At 41.0% G+C, this 21,336-nt stretch overlaps 1 protein-coding gene across 2 annotated transcripts in view; it reads right to left on the reverse strand.

The window, feature by feature from the left end:
* adcy7 (adenylate cyclase 7) overlaps positions 1-21,336 on the reverse strand; it is a 55,140-nt gene that overhangs the window by 3,661 nt on the left and 30,143 nt on the right. Inside the window, exons 3-24 of one of the 2 annotated variants that reach the window (XM_030415439.1) lie at positions 18,230-18,427; positions 17,855-18,019; positions 17,221-17,370; positions 13,919-14,079; positions 10,848-10,959; positions 10,398-10,525; positions 9,685-9,843; positions 9,438-9,570; positions 8,748-8,936; positions 8,262-8,305; positions 6,833-6,892; positions 5,812-5,889; positions 4,786-4,855; positions 4,557-4,654; positions 4,312-4,396; positions 2,854-2,991; positions 2,594-2,698; positions 2,218-2,414; positions 1,928-2,039; positions 1,527-1,685; positions 487-633; positions 105-212 (exon numbers count right to left, since the gene is read on the reverse strand). In XM_030415439.1, the coding sequence (XP_030271299.1) occupies positions 105-212; positions 487-633; positions 1,527-1,685; positions 1,928-2,039; positions 2,218-2,414; positions 2,594-2,698; positions 2,854-2,991; positions 4,312-4,396; positions 4,557-4,654; positions 4,786-4,855; positions 5,812-5,889; positions 6,833-6,892; positions 8,262-8,305; positions 8,748-8,936; positions 9,438-9,570; positions 9,685-9,843; positions 10,398-10,525; positions 10,848-10,959; positions 13,919-14,079; positions 17,221-17,370; positions 17,855-18,019; positions 18,230-18,427 (2,796 nt within the window). The remainder of the gene's footprint in view (positions 1-104; positions 213-486; positions 634-1,526; positions 1,686-1,927; positions 2,040-2,217; positions 2,415-2,593; positions 2,699-2,853; positions 2,992-4,311; positions 4,397-4,556; positions 4,655-4,785; positions 4,856-5,811; positions 5,890-6,832; positions 6,893-8,261; positions 8,306-8,747; positions 8,937-9,437; positions 9,571-9,684; positions 9,844-10,397; positions 10,526-10,847; positions 10,960-13,918; positions 14,080-17,220; positions 17,371-17,854; positions 18,020-18,229; positions 18,428-21,336) is intronic. The other variant, XM_030415440.1, reaches the window with a different exon arrangement.

Raw genomic sequence — 21,336 nt, forward strand, 5'->3', positions numbered from 1 at the left:
TGACCGCTTCCAGCTTTACGGTTTGTATTTATGACATGTGAACACAGTTGTTGGCTTGCAAACAAAGCCGATGTGACCCAGATCTGACCCAGGAGCTACTCCACCTGATTGTTCTCCTGACCAGGCGTCCCACTAAGCCCCGCGGCCGCCATGTACGTGCTGCCAATTGTTTTGATCTTCTCCACGCCGCTGAACTTTGGCTTGGACAGCAGCTGTTTGGTTAGAGGAACACAAAAAGGCCGAATGTTACGACAGAACAGTTCCTTTCTATTCATTCCTGAATTCTTAAGCATGAGTTCTGATAATGATGCAGCCCCTGTCCCCGCGGTGCACCCGGTTAACATTTGGAAGAAGAACAAGTGCATAAACAGAGCTACCGATAACAGACCGGGGCTTTAAAGACACATCTGTCGTGTATCACAGGGAAGTGCTTGGCAACGAATGGAGGATACGAGGATGAAAGAGACGTTTTTATTTCTTCCTGACCTCGTCAAAGTCAGCGATGATCTCGTTCAGCAGCCTCAGGCATTCCAGGCCCTCTTTGTTGATATCACACTCGGTGTAAAATTCCTTGAAATCCGGCACTGAGGCGAACATCACACACACACAGTCATAGGACTTGTAGTAAAGGTCCTGTCAGGAAGGAAAAAACAAAAACATAAAGTTAGTGGTTTACCCAGAAGGAGATGGAGACTGTAAAACCTGCATTAACTACTACTACAAATTTCATACTTCCCCTTTTACCGGTCGGGGTATTCATCCATCTAGACTGAAAATCCACAGATCTTGTTGTGAGCATTTCCACAAAGGAACTATCTTATTTCCGTATCGCTGTGCAGAAGGAGAGGGTCGTGCTCCTGACAGCGCAGGATGTAAACATTAATGACTTCCTACTCGGCTGAGCTGTAACGTTGGTGGTCTTAGTGAGCCTTTGTACATGAGTAGATGCATGCTTCCTTCTACACGGTGATCCGGAAAGAAAGTAGTTCTGCATCCTGCTCACAGGATGGATTATTTAGAGTAACCGTCGTTATTTCTGGAAAGAGACACTGCTGTTGAGATTCAGATTCTTTTAGAACTATGTGCCCCACATGCCAAGCGCTATATTTGTCCATTATGGTGGAGAGGAGGCAGATATCTCTAAAACGTGGTATGTCATACCAAAACAATCTAGATGGATAAAAAGTACTATAAATAAAAACTTTTGGGGTGAACTGTCCTTTTAAGACAATAATGGTTTAAAAAAAAAGAAAAAACACTCAAAATAAACGCTCCATATCATGTTTAACCTTTACAATAAAGTCACTGCCAGTAAACTTAACGACCAGCTGAGCAAACAGAAAGAAACTCAAAAGAAATTCCTTTCATTTATTTTAAAACTGACCCAAGTTGATCCACATGACCTGAATACATTAATCCTAAACATCAGAGTCCACGCCAGACGTCTATCCTGACAACTGTGAAACCATTTAACGAGGCAAAGATGTAAACCGACTTGTCCCAAACTTTACATCAAATAGTCTCACCTCGTTCTTTTTGTTCTCCCCGACAAACAGCGCTGCCACGTGGGCCGGCAGCACGTTCTCCAGCAGCAGGCGGTTCAGGTTCTCCCTGGTCTCGATCTCGTCCTGCTCTGTGCGGTTTTTATACTTCAGCAGAAAGTCCTGGCGGAAGCAGGACTCGTTCTAGCACACAGAACACAGTGAGGTTAGATCGTGACCTGATGCTATTTTTTATTTTGCAGCTTTATTGATTTATCAATTCTAAGTTGTTGTCATTTTTCATAATTTGCTGGTATCAGGAAAAGATCAATTCATGACAGGCCAACATATGATTTGTCTTTAATGACTTAAACCTGAACATGCACAACTTCATGTGGACATTGCTGTTTTTATTGTGCTCAGCTGTTTGTCATCTGTTTCATTACCTGTTGCGAGATGATGAGCATGGTGACCAGGAACAGGGTGATATATATGCAGCTCATCACCTGGGGGTGTTTCACCAGCCCTAATTTTTTCAGGACGATGTCATTTTCTATGCTGTAGAACAAAGCAGAACATTCAAGGTTGGACTTCCATGTACACATTCCAGGCATGATTATTCTGCTTCAGCTGAAATTAATAACTGTAATATAATTTTCTCTAACTTCGAACCATCACCAATTGGTGATATGGTTGCTCTGATACACTCTGATTGACTGTCTACATTCACTTCTACCTGCTGCAGTTCCAGCTGCTAGAGTTGTTAGCATAGAGGATGTTTCCGTAGGCCACAAAGAGATCATTCTTGGTGCTGAGGATGATGATGTAGTATGCTGCGGAGGCCAGCGTGAGGAAGAGCACTTTGAGCTCAAAGCTCACCCGGAGGAAGACTCCACAAGCGATGAGCGAGAGGATACAGCAGTACACGGAGTACTGAGGGAGAGAAAGGCGAAAAAGATATGTATATCACTAATAGGTATATTTTCAGGTGAACTGTGCCTTTAAACACATGCCAGAACTATTTGCACATAATATTAAATCTAGTCTGATATAAACAGGAATTAAATATTGTCATTTCATTATTGTCTCCGGATAACATATCCATCACTCACAGGCAGGTAGAAGAGATCCCCCTCTAATCCTGGCTCAAAGGAATCATTTGTGGGAGACGGGTCAGCAGCATCGCTGGGACACGGCCCCGGTGTCTGGACGAAGCACTGCAGGGGGGATGAAAAGATTTGACTTACAAGCGCCTACTGAACTGCACGCTTTGAAGTCTGCTATTTCTAGCTGTGCTTCACTTCATAGCTGTCATGCCAGAGTGTTAATAATGACCGCTCTGTTATCACCCAACATGTGAGCGTAGTCTCACCAGGTTAAACACTGCCAAGACGATGATGACCGCAGTCGTGATGGTGGCCAGAGGGAGGCGCACACACGGCCGCTTCACTACCGCCTCCGACACCGCCGGCAGCCACTGACAACTCGAAAGCTTCTCTGGAAACAGGCGCTGCAGAGGAGAACGAGACGTGAGGACAAAGATGGGGGTAAAACAGGTATGACGAGCACAGTCATTCATCTGCAGACATCATGTGTGGGTGACTCATTGCTGGCTATTTCAAGTGAGGGAATCTGTCTGAGAGGAGGAAACACTGCCTGTGTCAAGGACTGCATGTCAGGTGTCATCCACTAAGTCAGTAGGTTAGCTAAAGAAAGCTACAGCACAGTGAGCACAAGGGACAGCATCCATGACATGTTTCCATTCACACACTGCCACCATAAAACACGTATGTCACATCACACACACACATCACTTCGCCCTTGGCTTTATTTAGCCGTGCACCTACTTAATATATCACCCTTGTGTTACGTTGTTTGACCTTTGAATCTCTTAAGAGTTGGCAGCAATGCTAATAACTTCATCATTTTTGTTATAAACTCCTCGATGTTGCACTGCAAGCTCTGTATTATGTACAGAATGTACAGAAAGGTCTTTATGAAACATTAAAACATTGATTTTATGGTTGCATTCAATAACTGTTCAACGTGAAACAACATGTGGATGAATACAAGAATGTTTTCACTGAAGACTATTGTGTCTCTCCTCCAATGTAAAGAAAAATCGAAATGGTTGTACAGCTCAGACACTGCTGGACCCAGAATGTATGTACAGTGTTTATTTTGAGATTTAAAGTCCATCCTTGACCTTATCCCAACAGGGATCATATGAAGAGATGAGCGTAGGGGATTTAAGTTATTAAGTTAGTTAACAGTATATCACAGTGATGCCTCACATTTTTCATTTCAAAACAAAAAAATTCCATGACTTTCGAAAGAGCAGTTGCCATAACAATTTCAACAAAAGCTGAGTAGCAGACATACTCCCTTGTGGTGTCTTAAGGAAGGCTAGTAACAGATGGCAAGTGAAAATACATTTTTCCTGAGAGCTTCTTGTATTATATGGTATTTGTTAGTGTGGCCTTCACACAACAGAAATAATAATCCAGGAAGTTCATGTTTTATGTTCCCTTCTCATACCTTTTAATTACCTGAACAACACTCCAGAGAGAAACATTTCATGCAACGCCGGGTCAGGGCCCGGCCAGAATTATTAAATGTGGAACTTAACACGTGTAGCTGGACAAATAAAAACCCTTTCACTCCATCCGTCCATCCAGTGTGGGTTTGCTGTGACTTGGAGGCTTAATTTTTCCACTTTCTTCAAACCCACATGACAACTGCGATGTACTGCCTGAAAGAGCTGAAACCTGAGCTCTCATCATCTGAGTATTTAAATGTTAAATGCTGACGTAAGATTTAACAGACTGACCTGTAAGTGACCGGCGAAACAGATGGCCAGGGTCAGCAGCAGCACACAGACCAATACTCCAAATGACATCCCCAACATCTGTCGACTGAGGGAGATATAAACCAGAGGATGACAAAAATCAGTCTCCAGCTTCTTCTTTACCTATCAGTGCAAAATATCATCCTCGTGTTGTTTCTTCTTGCCCTGCTGACAACTTTGTGGTAGATTGATAGTAAATAACAAGAGGAAAATACTGTCATACTCACTTCTTTGTGACAAACATCTGAATCAAAAAGATGCAGAGGAAGATGAAAGTGGCACAGCCAACATAGTGTTTGAACATCGGCAAATCCAGGGATCGGTACTTGAAAGAGGAAAAACAGAACAACACCTGAAACCTCTTGTTCAGCCCCAGAATGCTTTAACAGACATGTATAACAATGTGGGATTATTAATGTCTTCATTGATCTCTTTGCAGCTTTGAGTCCAACCGACCTGTTTTTCCAAATCTTTCTTTGGGAACCACAGAGCCAAACTGCTACTTTCTTCAGTCTTAGACCACTGCCTGAGAGAGGAAGGAAAAAAGGAAGGAAGGGAAGGAGGGAGGGAGGGAAGAAGGAAGGAAGGAGGAAAGAAAAATTAAAATTGTATGTGATTGACTTGGAAAGTCTTGAGACATGTAGGCACAGTTGTGCTTTGAGCTAAAACCTAGCATGAATATGCTAACATACTGACGTTAAGCAAGCACAATCTTTACCATGTTAATTTAGTGTAACAGCATGCTTACATTTACTATTAACATAAGCCATTGATTTATATAGAGGAACAAGATAGTGAACGAACAGATGGCACCCTTTCCAGTCCAATGGGAATTGCTCAAACTGCTCAGCTCTCACTTCCTAATTCTGCAGCCTGTTGAATATATGAAGTAGGGTCCACGTTCAGCCCATGGACGCGACATTGTGAAGATGTCACTTTTTTTTTTTTAAGTAAAGTTTTACAAATATGAAACCTGCAAGGATCAAAACTTGATAATAGTCCCGTGTCCCATCATTCTGTTTACAGATGTCTCTTTTATAATGGTCGTCTATGGGAAAATGCTTTTTGGGCTGCAGGGGAAGTTTTAGCTTTAATACCGCAACAGTACAGCTGAGACTGATGGGAATGTGATTAGCTCTGCAGGTATTTCCTCATAAACCAAAGTACTGGAAATTTTTATAATTTAATCTAATGAAAAGTCAGGGGATCACCAAATCATCCACACAGTAATCTTCTCTCAAAACCAAAAATGTGATCCTCATGGCAGCGCCAAATGAAAAGGGGGATAACCAAAATCTGAAGGATTCATGGTTGTCTGCACAAAACAACCTAGAACAACCTTCGAAACAACCAACAAACCAACACTGCATTACTGTAAATAAAGTTACTCACAATATCTCGATATGAGAAGTGTGTCTCACTACATAAAAAATGCACCACATGCACAATGTGTGATTTGTCATGCTGTAAAAATAGACATACTTGCTGCTGAGCTCATCTATGGTTGTAGTCATCTCATTGTGCAGCTCCTCATCAAACTTACTCTTCTGGGATTTGTTCCTGCACCGGAAAGCACAGAGACGATTAGGGAGAGGCAGACGGACAGACACCGAAACACACAAGTGGACTGGAACAGATGCTGGGAAACCAGATCAGGTCATGCAGGTCCAGTTAAGCTGTGCTTGGAGGCAACGTGGTTAATGCCATTCTGAGCATTAGTGAGAAAAGAGGAATATGGTTGGTGCCAGTGAGAGAGTTACGTAGAGGGAGTGCGCCGGATGCAGAATGCTGTGCGTTAGATGATCTCTGTGGGATTCAGTGGGAGTGCTTCTGGTTGGAAACCCCCTCTACTCTATCAGGAAGGAAGCACTCACAAAGATGCACAGGCCCAGATACACACAAGCCCCAGTCAGTGATCAGCGTTAATAGGAACGTGTCAGTCCAGGTTACAGGGTTTCTGAAGGCTTTTGAGATCTTAGTTGCCCTGTTACAAAAAGGTAGCAGTGAGAAACGGTGAGAAAAGAACAGCATTACACTGCTGCTCAGGTTAGTGTCAGGGCAGCAAGGCTCTCCATTAAGGCAATAGTTCTCAGCTTGTCGGTCAGAGGTCATAGACACTTTTTAGGGGTGTGGTACTGACAGAATTATTAACACATTTGGAGCATGGTTAAAATTCTCAATGTGTGTAAAGTGTTATCACTTTTTAAATTACTGTGATAAATGATTCATTTTATCCTTTACTCCCACGAAAAATGAATCAATTCAACAACATTTAAATAATTCCATGAAGCATACTGATTACTGGGCACTAATTTGCAATTTAAAACGATTGTGGGAACTCAAAAGTGTAATTTACAGTTCGAGAAATCTCATTTACACTTAAACAAGTACATGTATGAGCAAGCACTGTTTGTTTTTGTTTATCGAGATCACAAGCCAAAAGGTTGAGAACTACTGCACTGAAAGAATGAGGACCTTGCGGGACTACAAAGGCCCCACTCACTTATAGCTGCTGAACGGATGGGTAGGCAATGTGAACGGTTCTTCTAGAGACTCATCGAAGCTGTCAGGGCCCAACAATAAGACACAAAAATACATTCATCACAGCAGAGCAGTAAGGAGCCACTGATTAAATCAATGTGAGAATTCATTTTAATCGGTTAATAACGGAAATAGTGCTCGTGAACAAGAGTAACACACACAAATGTTAACCACGGAAAAAATATTTTCTGATATGTAATGTCATCAAGCTTGAGTGGGTGAACCTCATTTCACAGTCACTTCAGCCTCAGACGCCGCTGCCTCTGCTACATTACACTGTGCATACATGAATGAAATTTCTGAGATATCACAAACCTCCATTCTCACGGGGTTCAATGCTTGTGCTTTTAGGCACACACTTATCTCCTCTAATCACATTACTCCAGCCCACACTGTTTGTGTAGGTGAGTTCTACCGACTAATCAGCAGCTCCACTTTAAATATTTGTCCTTACACTTACTGCCTGTGCCAGACAGGAAAAGAGAATTAACCATTATGAGCTACAACCATAATCAATTTGTCTGTGCATTATTTGAGGCTAATGGAAGGGCGCGTCATAGAGCTCAGCATCCCGCCGCTCTGCAAGAAATGACTGTCAGTGCAGCACACTAAGCAGACCGTCAGTGACGACATTTTATAAGCGAATGTTTCACTTAGCTTTAGAACTAACTCCTCTAACACTCACAAGTCAGGTGTTAATACATAATGTTGATTTATGCATTGAAATCATGCATTGATACTTTAAATATCATGGACATTAATGTGTGCCAACTAACAAACACTAAGATTTAAACAGTGTTTTTTTTTTATTTCCCTTCTCTGCTACCTGGCACGTACACACAGCAGCTGAGAGACGGTTTATCGCATACACCTCCACATCATCTGCAAGAGAGGAAGACGCAGCAACATCCTGTCTGCTCACTGCAAATCACCGTAGATATGACCCTCGACGAGATTAAACATTTAAAATGTTGATCATGTATCCACAGGGAGAAAAAAAGTACAGCAACGCAAGACAAGAGGAAAATCTTTATGTCTATCAAGACCTTGATTACACACTAGAGACATCATCCATCGATATGTGTAAGCTCCCGTGAAAATAATTAATCTTGTACATTATAATAATCTCTGTGCGTGTAGCTGGAAATTTGCAATAATACACTGACTCCCAAAAAATGTTTTAAAAAATAATTAATGGAATATTACTCATGAAATGTAACAACCAGTTCAAAGTCTATGAATAGATCAGAATGTCCCAGCAGGGAAAGTTGGTGGTAAAAGTCTTCCATGTGGCCGGATGCTACTGAAGTTTAACAAAACTTCAAAATAACAATAGTGACCAAATAGGGATTTAACATATGTATTCATTTTGTAGATATTATTGTTCTCACCTCTCAGGGATCCTGAAGCTGGAGGCTGATCGTAGAGGGATGTCCTGGAAAAGACAGGGACAACATTCACCCAGTAAGAATGCGTGGAAATGGATTGGATGAATGCTGAAGACCAAATGCACTCAATTTATTCAACTTCTTTGTTTGAGACAAACTTAAATCACCCCACAGGCGCCCTTCTTGTATTCAAGGTACCTTTTAAACACTATGCAGTTATTCAGCTGAACATCAGAAAACTCGAAAATCATAACATCAATTAAAAAAAACCTTTAAAGTCTCTCATACTTGCCTGAAGCTTTTAACATCCTGCAGCAAAAACATTTCCAGCAATTTCCACAGTAAAAAAAAAAGACCCATGTTCTCCATCCATAATCATTTCTTATGCTTTGTCTGAATACACAATCAGACCACGTCTGCTTTAACTTGGGCTCCAGCAGAAGAATAGCAGCTGCCTTCCTAACAACTAACAACAACAAACATGCTTACCTTGCTGCGTGGCTTGCCATTGACAATGGCGTCTGTGGTGAAGCCTTCTCGGTTCTGAAGATGGGCAAAAGGTTTGACGGCCCCCCAAGATTCCAGGTAACGGGTCATACGCACGGACGCCCGCATCTTCAGACCGTCATTCACCCGAGGTTTAGGTACGCTACGGCTGTTCAGTGATTGGTCCTTAGACTAACGACACACATTTACACACACACACACACACACACACACACACACACACACACAATTAATATTGCATTTACGGTACACTGTGGGCAGTTAGCCGAAACTCTAATACATGAAAAGAGTTAGACTGAGTACTTTCCTGAATGATAGAAGTAATTAGAGAGCACTCAGGGATAGCATACCTCTACTGAAGCTAATAGTCGCCTAAATGTGTTTACAACTGCACAATGCATTTTTTTTTTTTTTTTTAATAAAAAATCTGATTAGGAGTTGGGAGGATCTGTAGCCAGAATCACTGAAGAAAACATACTGCCTCACAAAAAAATCAGGAGGCAAAAAATCTATTCATGTAGTGATAGCTTTGGGTGATAACGACAAATCTATCCTGAACCTAAAAATTCTGGAGTCCAGGGGAAAGGACATTTGTATCTTTCTGTGTAATCTTTTAAAATGATATCTCATCATTTAAGGGCAAGTGTTTTCACATTGTTTCTGAGAACTCACCCGAGGATCAATGACAAGGTAGGTTTGGACATTGAGCTCTTTTAGGTAGGGGTCCCTGAGGTGGCCTTGGCCGTCTTCCACTTCAAAAGCCTTGTTCAGGTGCTTCCGCGTCGCCTCTGTGATGTGGACTCGTCTAACAGTGAGGGAAAGGCGTTTAAAACATTTATTTTTGTGGATGGTGATGGGAACTGGTAAATCTTACTTTCATAACAGTGCACATAAGAGATACAGAGCTAGTATCACTCACCCTGGAAGGCCTCCTGACTCCATGTGATTGGCCAGCGTGACATCATGCGACCACACGTCAAACTGCCACTTGCGAAGGCCGATCACGCCGCAGAGCACGTTGCCCGAGTGCACGCCCACTCTCATGTTGATATCCACCCCTGTCGCCTCGCGTACCTGCCTGGAGGAGTTTCACAGCAATACTAAAGCTCATTGTTGAAGGAACACAGGCACATCAACAGTCTAATGTCCTTTCAATATGTATCTTTGACCAATTTCAACAAAATACAAATTTTATTGGGTTAGGGCTGCTTTTCTTTTCTAGTAGTACAGTGAAGGAAAGTGGCTTCTGTCCTTGGCAGCCGATCCAAATCCTGTTTCAACACCTGGTAGGAAAACTTCATCCGCTAGAGCAGAGTCAACACTCCCACTCCGACTTTCTTACTACATTCAAAATGACACATCGCTTTCAACATGTGCACGACTCATTAATGTACAATTGAATCAACACAGACTTTACTCCCCTAAACTTAAGACATGACTGAGAATGACTCACCATGTAGTCCAACATTACAAGTAAACAACACAGTTCACTGAGAGTTTCCACGAATAGCTCATTACACAATTACATAAGTCATCTCAAAACCCAGTATGCTGATGACATCTCTTGCAAGATTTACATCAAGAAACACAAGGTTTCCACAGGGTTGAGGGTGAAGGTTGACACAAACTCACTTGATGGCTTCACACATGTCCAGGCCCATTTTAACGCAGTTCTTGGCATGTTTAGGTAGAGAGACCGGCAGCCCCGACACACAGTAGTAGCAATCTCCAAGGATCTTGATTCTCATACATTCGTTTTCCTACAAGGAACGTGAAAGAAGAGAGGAAAAACCAAAACTGAGATACAAGGGATATGAGTGTACACATGCCTTCACATGGGAGCCACTCAGTACAACTGCGGTCTTGTTCTACTGAGGTTAAGTGCTTTGGTCATGGTTTGATAAGAGAAGAGTGTTTCCTTGTACAACTGCCAGGCCAAGATTTTCCATCCAGTTTGAGGTTTAGAAGAAATATATATATAGAACTTCTCAACTAATAATATTATCACCAGAACAATACTTAAGCTTAGCGATCAGTGTTTGTAGTTATCAACATAAAGGAAATTATAAAATGCTGACTCACCTTGGCAATCTGGTCAAACTTGCCAAACAATTCATTGAGCATAATAACCAGCTCTTTGGGAGAACAGTCACTGGCCAGTCGAGTGAAGCCAACAATGTCAGCGTAGAGAATACTGAAAGACAGAAATTACACAATGAGAGTTTAACACACCCAAACAAATAATGCAGCCCAATTAAACCAATATGATTGTTATTTGTACTGGTGGAGTATATTGTTTTTCTTTTTTAATTTCCATGTATTAAAATTAAATACTCAAAATAATCTAGTAAAACCACCGTGACTTTAACATCGACAAAGCGGGACTCCCAGTTCAGCACTTTCACCTCAGAAAGAGACCCCACAGATATCAGAAGGGTGCTTTTGGGATTAAGTTATGGCATTCAACTTTAAAATAATAACTAACTGATGAGCAACTGTAGTATATCCATGTAACCTCTGACTATCTCACCCAAGTTACACCTGGTATTAAAATGGGATCTGTATACAGATATGTATCTTGGCTTTGCATTTATATTTTGAATGCCTTCTCGTTATCCTCTTTGAAATTGGATCTTAGTGAGTTGTTCAGATATGGCAGACGTACAAATTTGTAAAATGTGAAAATAAATATTAATCCTTTCTTTGTAAATTTGACAAATACATTAAGCAATAGAAAATATTGTATCAGTTTGTCCTGGCATGTTGCAGTACCGCCTGTATGCTGCTCTGTGACTAGATAAAATATATCCCAGCAGATCAGCTGCACAGCTCTGACTATGTCCCGATTCACACTGTGCATTAACGTGATTTTCTATATTTTGATAACTTTGTCTGAATACAGATTGCATTTTAATTCCAGCTGTAAATACTATGTCAGCATTGTGATTTACATGCCTGGACTATTCACAAAAAAAAAAGAGAAAGAGATCCTTCCTGGCTTTCTGAGCACCTTAATGCAACCAGTGTTGAGTAGAGTACCAGGGCCCATAAAGCTTAAACCATTTGTGTCCTCCATATTTAGGCCTGATTTTCTCTGAGCAGCCCTGTCAGTGTTATTATGACCCATTATGAGCATTACGGCCCCTGAATTGTCATTGAGGATTTCAGGCAAAAAGCCCCTGACCCACCTCCCATTAACCTATAGTGGACGTGATCAGTGACTGATTAAAAGGCCTGTCTGGTTCAATGCTGAATCATAGCCTTGACTTAATTGATGCTGCTGGTCAGCAGACCGCAGAGGGACACCGATATCTCATCTGACCTCTGAAAGACCCGACACCACAAAAAAAACAGCTAGAAGTTTGGCAAAAGCCCAACCCACACAGAGTGCCTGACCTGACTCCTTGTCTTAGCATAGCTGTCCATAGTGGGAAGTGAAACTCTAACCATTGCAATGTAGGCCTCAGGGAACACCATGCTCATGTCAGTGAGCTACAGGACATGTTGTTATTGTGATGAATGCTGTGCAAGTAAATTACAGCCTGATGGGATGTATTAAATTTGACTTTGAGATGCCAGTTAAAAGGAACTCACCGACATATCGATGTAACTATCAAAGAAATCCCAGTAAAACAAGCGTTCACATCATTTCAAACCATTTAGATAAATGTGAAACACCCACACAGATACCGATTGATATGTGTGTGTAACGTACATTAAAATTGTAATGTACCACATTAAACCTTGGCTGAATACCACCTTTGGCTGGTGAGGAAGTTGCAGCCTGGCCTGAGAACAATTCTGCTGACCAGCAGAGGGACACAAATACTGCACCTGACTGGACACTGTTCAACTGGCTGACTGAAAACGGCCAGGTGCTTCATGAGACACACAACACAGCTAATAACTGGTCTGACTGGGGTAATTATAGGGATAGGTCAGGGGCGCAGCCTATCATTCAACACCTTCTCGCTGTGGCCCTAAATGAACATGGCTGATGCCTCCACAATGAACTCTTCATTAGCAAAGACCAACATTAACGTGTCTCAACATTACGAAAGATGAGATTAATAAACAACAGAGTGGATATTAACAGCCTATCCATTGTCTGTAGTTTTTTTGCTATCTATGCTGCAATTTCAACTGAATTTCAATTCACTCGATCAAAAGTGGAATCCTTTAAAGTCAAGAAAAAAACATTTGCAATTAAAAAAACTGAAGCAGAAGATTAAACAACTAACATTTCACCTTAAGATACACTAAAATGCAATTCCCTTCTTTAGGTACAGCAGACGCTGAAGCTTACGTATATTTATCAGAAAAAAATGAGACTGTGAGCCATCTGCCAAGGTTCAGTTTAAGCTGACCCGATATCTGTCAGCACTTGCTAAATTAATGAAACCCCTCGTAAAACAAAGAGCTGTAACTGGGTCACTGCTCTGAAAACAAACACATACACTAATCTCCATCGTTACGAGAAGCGGTCAGGGAAATCTGCATTGTGTGTGGACTTTTTTTTTTTTTTGCCATTTCACCTCATCCATTTTTTATGAAGCACAGAAAGGGCAGAAATATGAGTTTTGCTGTGGACAGAGGATTTATAAGATTGAGAATGCAGATAAAGAAAACAGATGGCGAAATAAAATCAGTCCGATTAAAGAGACATTTTTAGTTTTAAAGCATAGCAGGCTTACAAAGTACAATAGTTCGAAAAGCCATGCTGATTTTTCGCCTTCCAGATTAGAGATAGAATAGGGACAGCGGTAAAGTCGATACACAATAAAGTCTCAATAAAGCTGCTGATAAAAATGCTGTTTTTCATGAGTCATAACCCTGAACTGAACTGATATCTGTTTTACAAATGTAGTGTTTGATCCTGGTCCCAGAACCTGTCTTCTCTTACCTGTTGTGAGATAGGCAGGTTCAGGCCACAGACGCCTCTAATGGGGGACAGTCAATATATAATTCCAGTGATAGAAGAACACATGAAGGCCCTCAACAGGTCCTGATGGTTGATCAATAATACAGGCTTTTAAACCAGCCCTTTGACCAGAATAATCAGGCTTCCATGATGAGGACAGCCTTTACAACAAAGTCTAGTTAATGAAAATCTATGGCTGTCACGTGTGTCTTAAGGTTGTTTGTGGTTGTACCTGACATTCTCGTGCCTCTTGACATAAAGACTGTGGAAGTTGTTATCTTTGACGAGTCGCTGCTGCTCTTCTTTGTCTTTACAGTCTTGCAAGCGCTCCATGATTGCTAGCTTCATCTTCATGGAAATGTAGACAGGCAGCACCGACTGCAGCAGGTTCTCCTACGAAATCATACACACACACAGTTAGTTACATAACTGCAATTAAGGTGAGCCAGGATATTAGGTTTATTTGACTTGTCATACACAATGTGCACAGTGATGAGTAGTAAAACCCAGAACGGCCACGTGTGCATGCTTTAATATACAGCTTTGAACTTTTGTCACAAGCATCCGTCAGAGCGCTGTGCATCCAGTTTTTCATTTTATCTAATTAAAAATGAAGGAATTTGAGTTTATTTGACCTGTGCCCATCTCTTCTTCTGTCGCTACTGTAGTTAGGCCATGATACGAGCACCAATCTGGACCTGTTATGGCCATATTAGTGATTCAGGACTGTTTCACCACCCACGCACAGGTTTTAAAGTGCCAGATAACAAATGAATTCAAACGCTACATCATAATATAACATGATCATCATTCTGCCATCATATCCAAATGATGATAAACATGACAAAGTGAAAGATTATTCCTGACTCAGCGAGTAATAATCCCCAGAGGCCTGAAGAGTGTTCAAAGTTCAATGGGTTTGATTAAGACGGGAAATGATTAATCCTTGCCCATCAGAGGTTAGATCATCTGAACCAGGCGGCTGAGTCGAGGCTTGTTAAATTCATCTACAAAATGCTCTTGAATGAGGTCATCGCAGAGTGCTTTAAAAAGTACTAGTAGATGTAAATGGAGATTATTTCATGAGAGAGTATTAAGAGAACAAATTTTACGGTATGAGACCAAAGCCAAGTGTGTGCATGTGTGTGTGCACCGATAATGTGTGAATAAGAAAAAGAGGGAGATGTTTGTGTGTGTTTCTGTGTGTATGTATGAATAAATGAGTAATTCAAGATTTATTAGGAAACCTTGCCAAAGTATTCACCTCCTTAAACGTTTTCCCACAGTTTGCATAAATTTGATATTTAAACAGGAATTCAACAACCCTGTGAGCCATTAATCTCCAATTCACCTAATAAAATCTGGATTTTGTTAATTTCTTTTTCCTACTCCTACTTTATAATTCCACATGATGGGTCAGGTGAGATGAGGCGTGTTGGAGTGTGTGTGTGTGTGTGTGTGTGTGTGTGTGTGTGTGTGTCAGCGATTAAGTTCAATTTCAAAGGGATTTGGTTCTGGGCTTCAGCCGGGCCACTTCAGGACATTCACATTCTTGTTTTGAAGCCATTCCAGTTCTCATTTGGCTGGACACTCCGGGTCACTGTCCTGTTGGAACGCAGATTGTTTCCTCAATCTAATAAACTACAAATAACTCCAGAAGAATCTTTGTTCATAGACCTGTCTTTTTTTTTTTTTTTTGCAAGTCAACAGACCTGAAAAACACCACCACACCTTGGGTATGATGTTACCTCTACCACACTTTATGTTAGGCAAGACGTGTTATGTCGCTCCTGACATTTGTGGTCTGACATGGTGCCTTGGATAAAAGCAAAAGGTCAGATTACCTTTAATCAGATTTTGCTTTAACATGTCAGAATTTTCCATGCGGCCTTTGTGTGTGCCGTCATGACCCTTTTATTTCCCTGGAGTGTTTCTGGACATTCTCCAGGCAGTACAATTACTCAAAATAAAGAAATTGCACCTTAAATTAATTTAAAAAGGTTATGCAAACATGTTTTGACTCAAAACATTCCAGCGTTTCCCTTTTTAATAAATTTTTCAAAAAGCTAAAATAAGATAAAAGTAAAAATAATCCAATTTTATGGGTTATGACAACACAAACATGGGAGAGGAAACAGGGTTCAAATGACCCTTTTAATTTCCTCAGAGTCTGAAACATGAAAACTCACAGATCGGAAAGTGGCCTTTTAAACAGATAAAGATGAACAGCAGCAGGATCAGTCACATGGTGTAGTGCTGCTGTAAATGTTATCCTTTATACTTTCATATTTAAATAAATTAATTTTGTATATAACGCCTTTAACTGCAAGCATTTGTTTTCACTAAATGCATGCAGTAACACACATTTCCTTTGATTTATGGGAAAGCAGAAGGTGTGGAAGTGTCAGCAGAGTTCCAGAGAATTTCATTAGTATTGGTTTCAAAAGGGGAGTGTTTACGCCACGCAGTTTAAAAAGACACTTTTGACGTCTTTCGCACCCTGCCAAGAAACATTGACGCGCTGGGCTGCCAAAATTAATGTGGGAACACAATGTGAGTTCCTCATTGGTTCCCAGTTTGGAGCCGTTTTGGAGCTTGCCCGACCATGCTATTATGTCCCTGTGCTCTTTGGCTAACTTCTGTGCACAAGGCTCCCCTTTCTCAGCCCCAATTCAAATACAACAGGAGGTTTAAATGTTAACGATTATATCATTCCTTTCTGTCCTGCTTGGCAACGCGACCGCTTCCCTGTCAGCAAGTTTTATGTCCTTTTACTAAGCAACAGTCATAACAAATGACAAAAGGAAAAATTTGTTTAAAAATGCCTCTGAAGTCAAACCAAGTCAGCACAGATGCATCCAATTTAAAAACCATCACAGGAAAATCTAATTTCAGAAGGATTTGTTAGTCGCTATGAAAACATCAATGAGAGAGAGAGTCAACATGGGGGCAGCCAAAGGCTTAAATAATATTACAGGAGGTTGGCTATAACAATTCCGGACCAGCTATTTTCATCAATAATGTCTGCAATGTTTGTCTCCATTCATTAATGTACTATAAGATGCTGCATTGGCAAAATAATTAAAATGCTCAAAATACTACCTTTTGAATAAATAATAGATCATGTAATGGATCATTACTTGACGTATTGGGGCCCTAATTCAACCAACTAAGCGATGGGTGGCATCCATTAAATTCTGAAGACAGACATACAGACTGTGATTATTTTTCACTACTAACATTTTGTCTGTTATAACTATTTCTCTTCTAAAGGGTAATTCTGTTTCTTAATGCAGGCATTGATCATTGTTACTATAACTTTGTTCTCAATGTGAACAATTCAGACTGTAACAGTCATAGGTGGGTTTTACATAAAGGTATAAAAGACTCAAACATGTATATGTTTAGTTTTTGGATAAATGTAGTGAGCCAACAAAGTAACATACTGTAGGCTTTCATATTTCTTGACTTCAAACAGAGTGTAGCTGTTCTTTGTTATAAACCTGTCTTTGGTGTACGGTGTGTCACACAAACCTGCTGTCTTTTTTCTATCTCCAGCTTCATCCGCATGCTCAGGCACCTCAAGGTGTCTTGAAAGGTCTGCCTCAAGGTTTTCTCCATCAGGACCTTATGAAAGGCTCCCACCACACTGCCGCAAAGAAACACCACTGCATTGGACAGCAGCTACAGAAAGAGACACAGTAGGAGATGTTAGAGCCCAAATGGAAACAGACACACACATACACATGCCTGCAATATATCTGTCCCTGCTTAAATACACATTTGTCTGTTTTTATCTATCTTCACCAAAAAATACCTCGGAGAACCTTGTTCAAAGTCTTCCAATGAAATACAAATCGTTCAAGTAGATAAAGTTTAATAACCATGCTATTTTTGAAATGAACTGACCACTGATACATTAAAATACAGTCAGCATTATCTCCCACAATTTCCGTGTTGGGGACATACAGCAAGTCTTGGTTTGATAGTAAAGTTATAGCGTCTGATCATTGACTAAATTCTGATCATACTTAAGCTGAGGACTGAATGATCAAATACATCTTCATTGAGGAGACAGCATTGGCTTTAAATAACACATTTCGGCTTGAAGTCTGACACATTAGCACTTCTACAACATAATTGTATGGTCTTTATCCGACTGATTTACCTGGTTGGGAAGGTCAACAGGGGGGGGATTCCTGTAAAGGGTGAAGTGCAGTGTGAGAACTATGATGTGGGACAGTGAGGAGATGACGCTCAGCACCACAGCGTACCACAACTGGAATGGCAGCATGGTGTAAACGGTGAAGATGATGAAGAGGAAGAAAGGCACCTGGAAACAGAAAAAGGTATTATTCACCTATTTTGATTAATCTGGCGCTCTAAAAGTGTGGTCAAAGGTGGTCAGTTACAAGGAATTCTTACTGTATAACACACTGATTGGAAACATTTAAGAATTGCAGCTTAGAACCTGAAGGATCATATTATAAATGTCACTTGCAACAAAAATATAACCTTAAACTATGCTCGAGGTTGAGGTTACCTGGTCCCAAGGCAGGATGATGGGGCTGCTGAAGATAAAGGTGTAGCCCATAGTGAGGTGTGTGGCCCATACAATCAGGCCCAGCAGACGCCTCCATCTCTGTGAGAGCATCTCCGCACACACCAGCACAAACACGGCCAGAAACACACACAGGCTGCCGCTCACCACGCTCACAAAGGCACAGTGTTCCTGTGCTCTCTGCTCCAGTAGGAGGGAGAAAGAGGAAAATATAACAAATTTTATTACAGTAACACGTCATTATTTGTTGGAAAGTGTACAAACATTTGCAGTGCACGCAATGGGACTTCAAAAAGTACTATAAATTATGCATAAGTCATTTCACGGTTACTAGTATGACTGAACTTTATTAAAAGCTTTAAGCAACTTGCAGAGTGACATAACGACCATGACCACGTTGCCAAATGTGCGGGTACATCAGTAGCAAAAACTATGTAATGAATCAAGCAGGAAAAGTGTCAAAAATACTCATGAGTAGACCTTCACCATCATTGACTGACAAAGTTTACAGGTCATTTGCTTTATAACACAACAAGCTACACCCTCAAAGACCACAAGATTTAAAGGTGTTATTTGTACATTTTGGCCAGAATTTGAAGGTAGCTTGAAAAACACGCAGCAACATATTGCCAGAGTAACAGACAACTTCCGCTCTTTGCAAGTTATCCATGGGTGTAGTTATTAAGCTCATGGCTCAGTAAGAGAGTTTCTCTGGACAGGGATCCAGATCACAGGGCAGTCACCACAGACACCATGGCCCAGCTCAGCTGGATTTGCTGCCTGTGAGAGTGAACACAGCTAGACACTGAACTGGGACATAACAAAACCTCCACAACCAACTGCGAGGTGAGACATTGGCTCTGACCAAGACGTTCACTTCAGAGACAACAAGAAACACCAGGTGGGGACAGGAGAGCTGTGCAGAGGTAGAAAAGCAACAGCAGCTGGTGAAAAGGGCATGTAGAGCCAAAATATTTTCACATCTCACTCAGTGAATGAGGATTTATTTTGACCAAACGAGAGGTAAAGACAAATCAAGATTGTTGGTGGGTTTTATTAGGTTATGTCGCTTATGGATTAAATATGTTTACGATGAGTTAACGAGGCAATTAAGCTTGTCTTAGTTCGATAAGAAGGTGTCCAATTGTATTTTTCTGTTTAGTAAAGAAAACAGAAGCAAGAGTATTTCATTTCTTGACATAGTTTAGGATGCTGTCAGCTGGCATACATCTGTCAGCTGACATTATGGGGGCATCACCTCTTGCCAGAACCAATAACTTTAAGATAAGACTGGCTGGGGCTAGCTGGTTAGCATGCTAACTTTAGTAAATATCCTGCCACAGAATACATAGTCAACACTGTTGTTTCTTCACGTACTGTTGATAGTGTTAGTTAATTTTCAAATTACTCCTTTTATCAATACATTTACAATTCAAAACAAAACACGACATAGAAATCATGTGCCTCAGCGTATTGGTGTACTACAGGGCTATTGTATTTTTACGTATGGTAGGTGGGTTATTTTGTTCACCGCTCTGTGTATATACTGTCATATTATGCTTCTCCTTTTTAATCAGTAGTTGAATGCTTGTGTTTCTGTAAAGTAAATCTGCGGTCTTGGAGGAATATTAGATGCTCCTGAAAGCCACACTTATCCAGCCAGAGCATTGAGGCTTTTCTTCACATCTGTCTCTGCATCATGTCCTGTTTACTCCAGGCCACCGTCTTCCTGATTGAGTTACAGCACAGTGAGAAGTAAGCACGAGGGACAAAGATTGTGCATTTGTGCACAAGAGCGTGCAAGGAGGCATGTTTGCATGAATATCTGTGTGTGTGTAAATGTAAATGCAAGCAACAACTACGGTTGTCAAAGTGCGCACATGTGTGATATTCTTTGTTTAAGTGGGAGAGAGTTGAAGTCAGGGGAGAGCACGAGAGAAAACACGGGGTTAAAAGAGCGCTCGGGAGTGAGACAGATGCACAAAGTCAATGTTAATAGATCTCTGCTCAGAGAAGGACATCTCTGCATTGTATGTTGAGCTTTCTGGTTACCATGGCAGCATTGGAAAAGGCCAGATCTCAACTGTAGCACTTTCTACTCCCTATGTTGCTGTGAGACTTGACAAAACCTTTTTTGTGGGTGGAAAAAGGAGGAGTTACAATCAAGACACAGAGGTCTAAACACTCGCATGAACTCAGATGTACTCTTTCGATTGTATGTGATGTGTTGTGTAATGTTTGTTTTTCCTTTACATCAAACTGTGTTGATCCTGGAGTAACGTTACAAGGACACATTTCTGATTGCTTTAAACACTGTTTTCATATGAAAAATAAGATGTGGTTTATACTGTCTAACATTAAGCTCAACAGTAAAGAATGCCTCATCTAACAGATCATCATGATTATAAGCAATTATTGACTACAGAGACGGGGGTAGAAGCTGCAGGGGCTAAAAAATGAATAATGAGTGAAATGACTAATCAACTCCACAAACATCCTCTCACAGCTCTTAGAAACATAAAGACCCAGTGTATTCAGATATAATTGTAAGAACCTAAACAACAGGCTGTTTAATATCACTTCTCCATCCAGTTCAGGCCTGACACTGGTGCCACAAGTGGCACTTTGAATACAGGCACAGCCAGTTTTCCTCTCAGCGTTGCTCTTCATCTGCCGTCGATTGCAGAGGAGTTATATAAGTTGACAGTGACTTTCTGACACCGGTAGCTACCCTCTAACAGGCAGCTTGCTCCTCCTTTTCATTTAACAACAGCATTATACAAGCTCCATCCAAGCATTTTCCCTAAACTCTTCCGTACCCCTGGCAACTGTGTGTGTGGTTAGACAGCTCAGTAGAAAGAGTAACAGAAGGAGTGAGTGATGGTATGTTCAAGGATGGATGAGGGGGTGAGTGAGCGAGGGAATTTTGCATATTTTATGTCATAATTCACAATCTAGTAGCTCGTAACTTAAATGAAAACAAAAGGTGCAGTGTGTCAGTGCAAACATGTACACAACACAGGAGGGATGGTGCCATTTCCAAAGGACTGTGTGAGAGTAAAATACCTTTATGTACCAGCGCGAACACA

This window comes from Sparus aurata, chromosome 4 (assembly GCF_900880675.1).
Source record: "Sparus aurata chromosome 4, fSpaAur1.1, whole genome shotgun sequence".
NCBI classification, from domain to species: domain Eukaryota; kingdom Metazoa; phylum Chordata; class Actinopteri; order Spariformes; family Sparidae; genus Sparus; species Sparus aurata.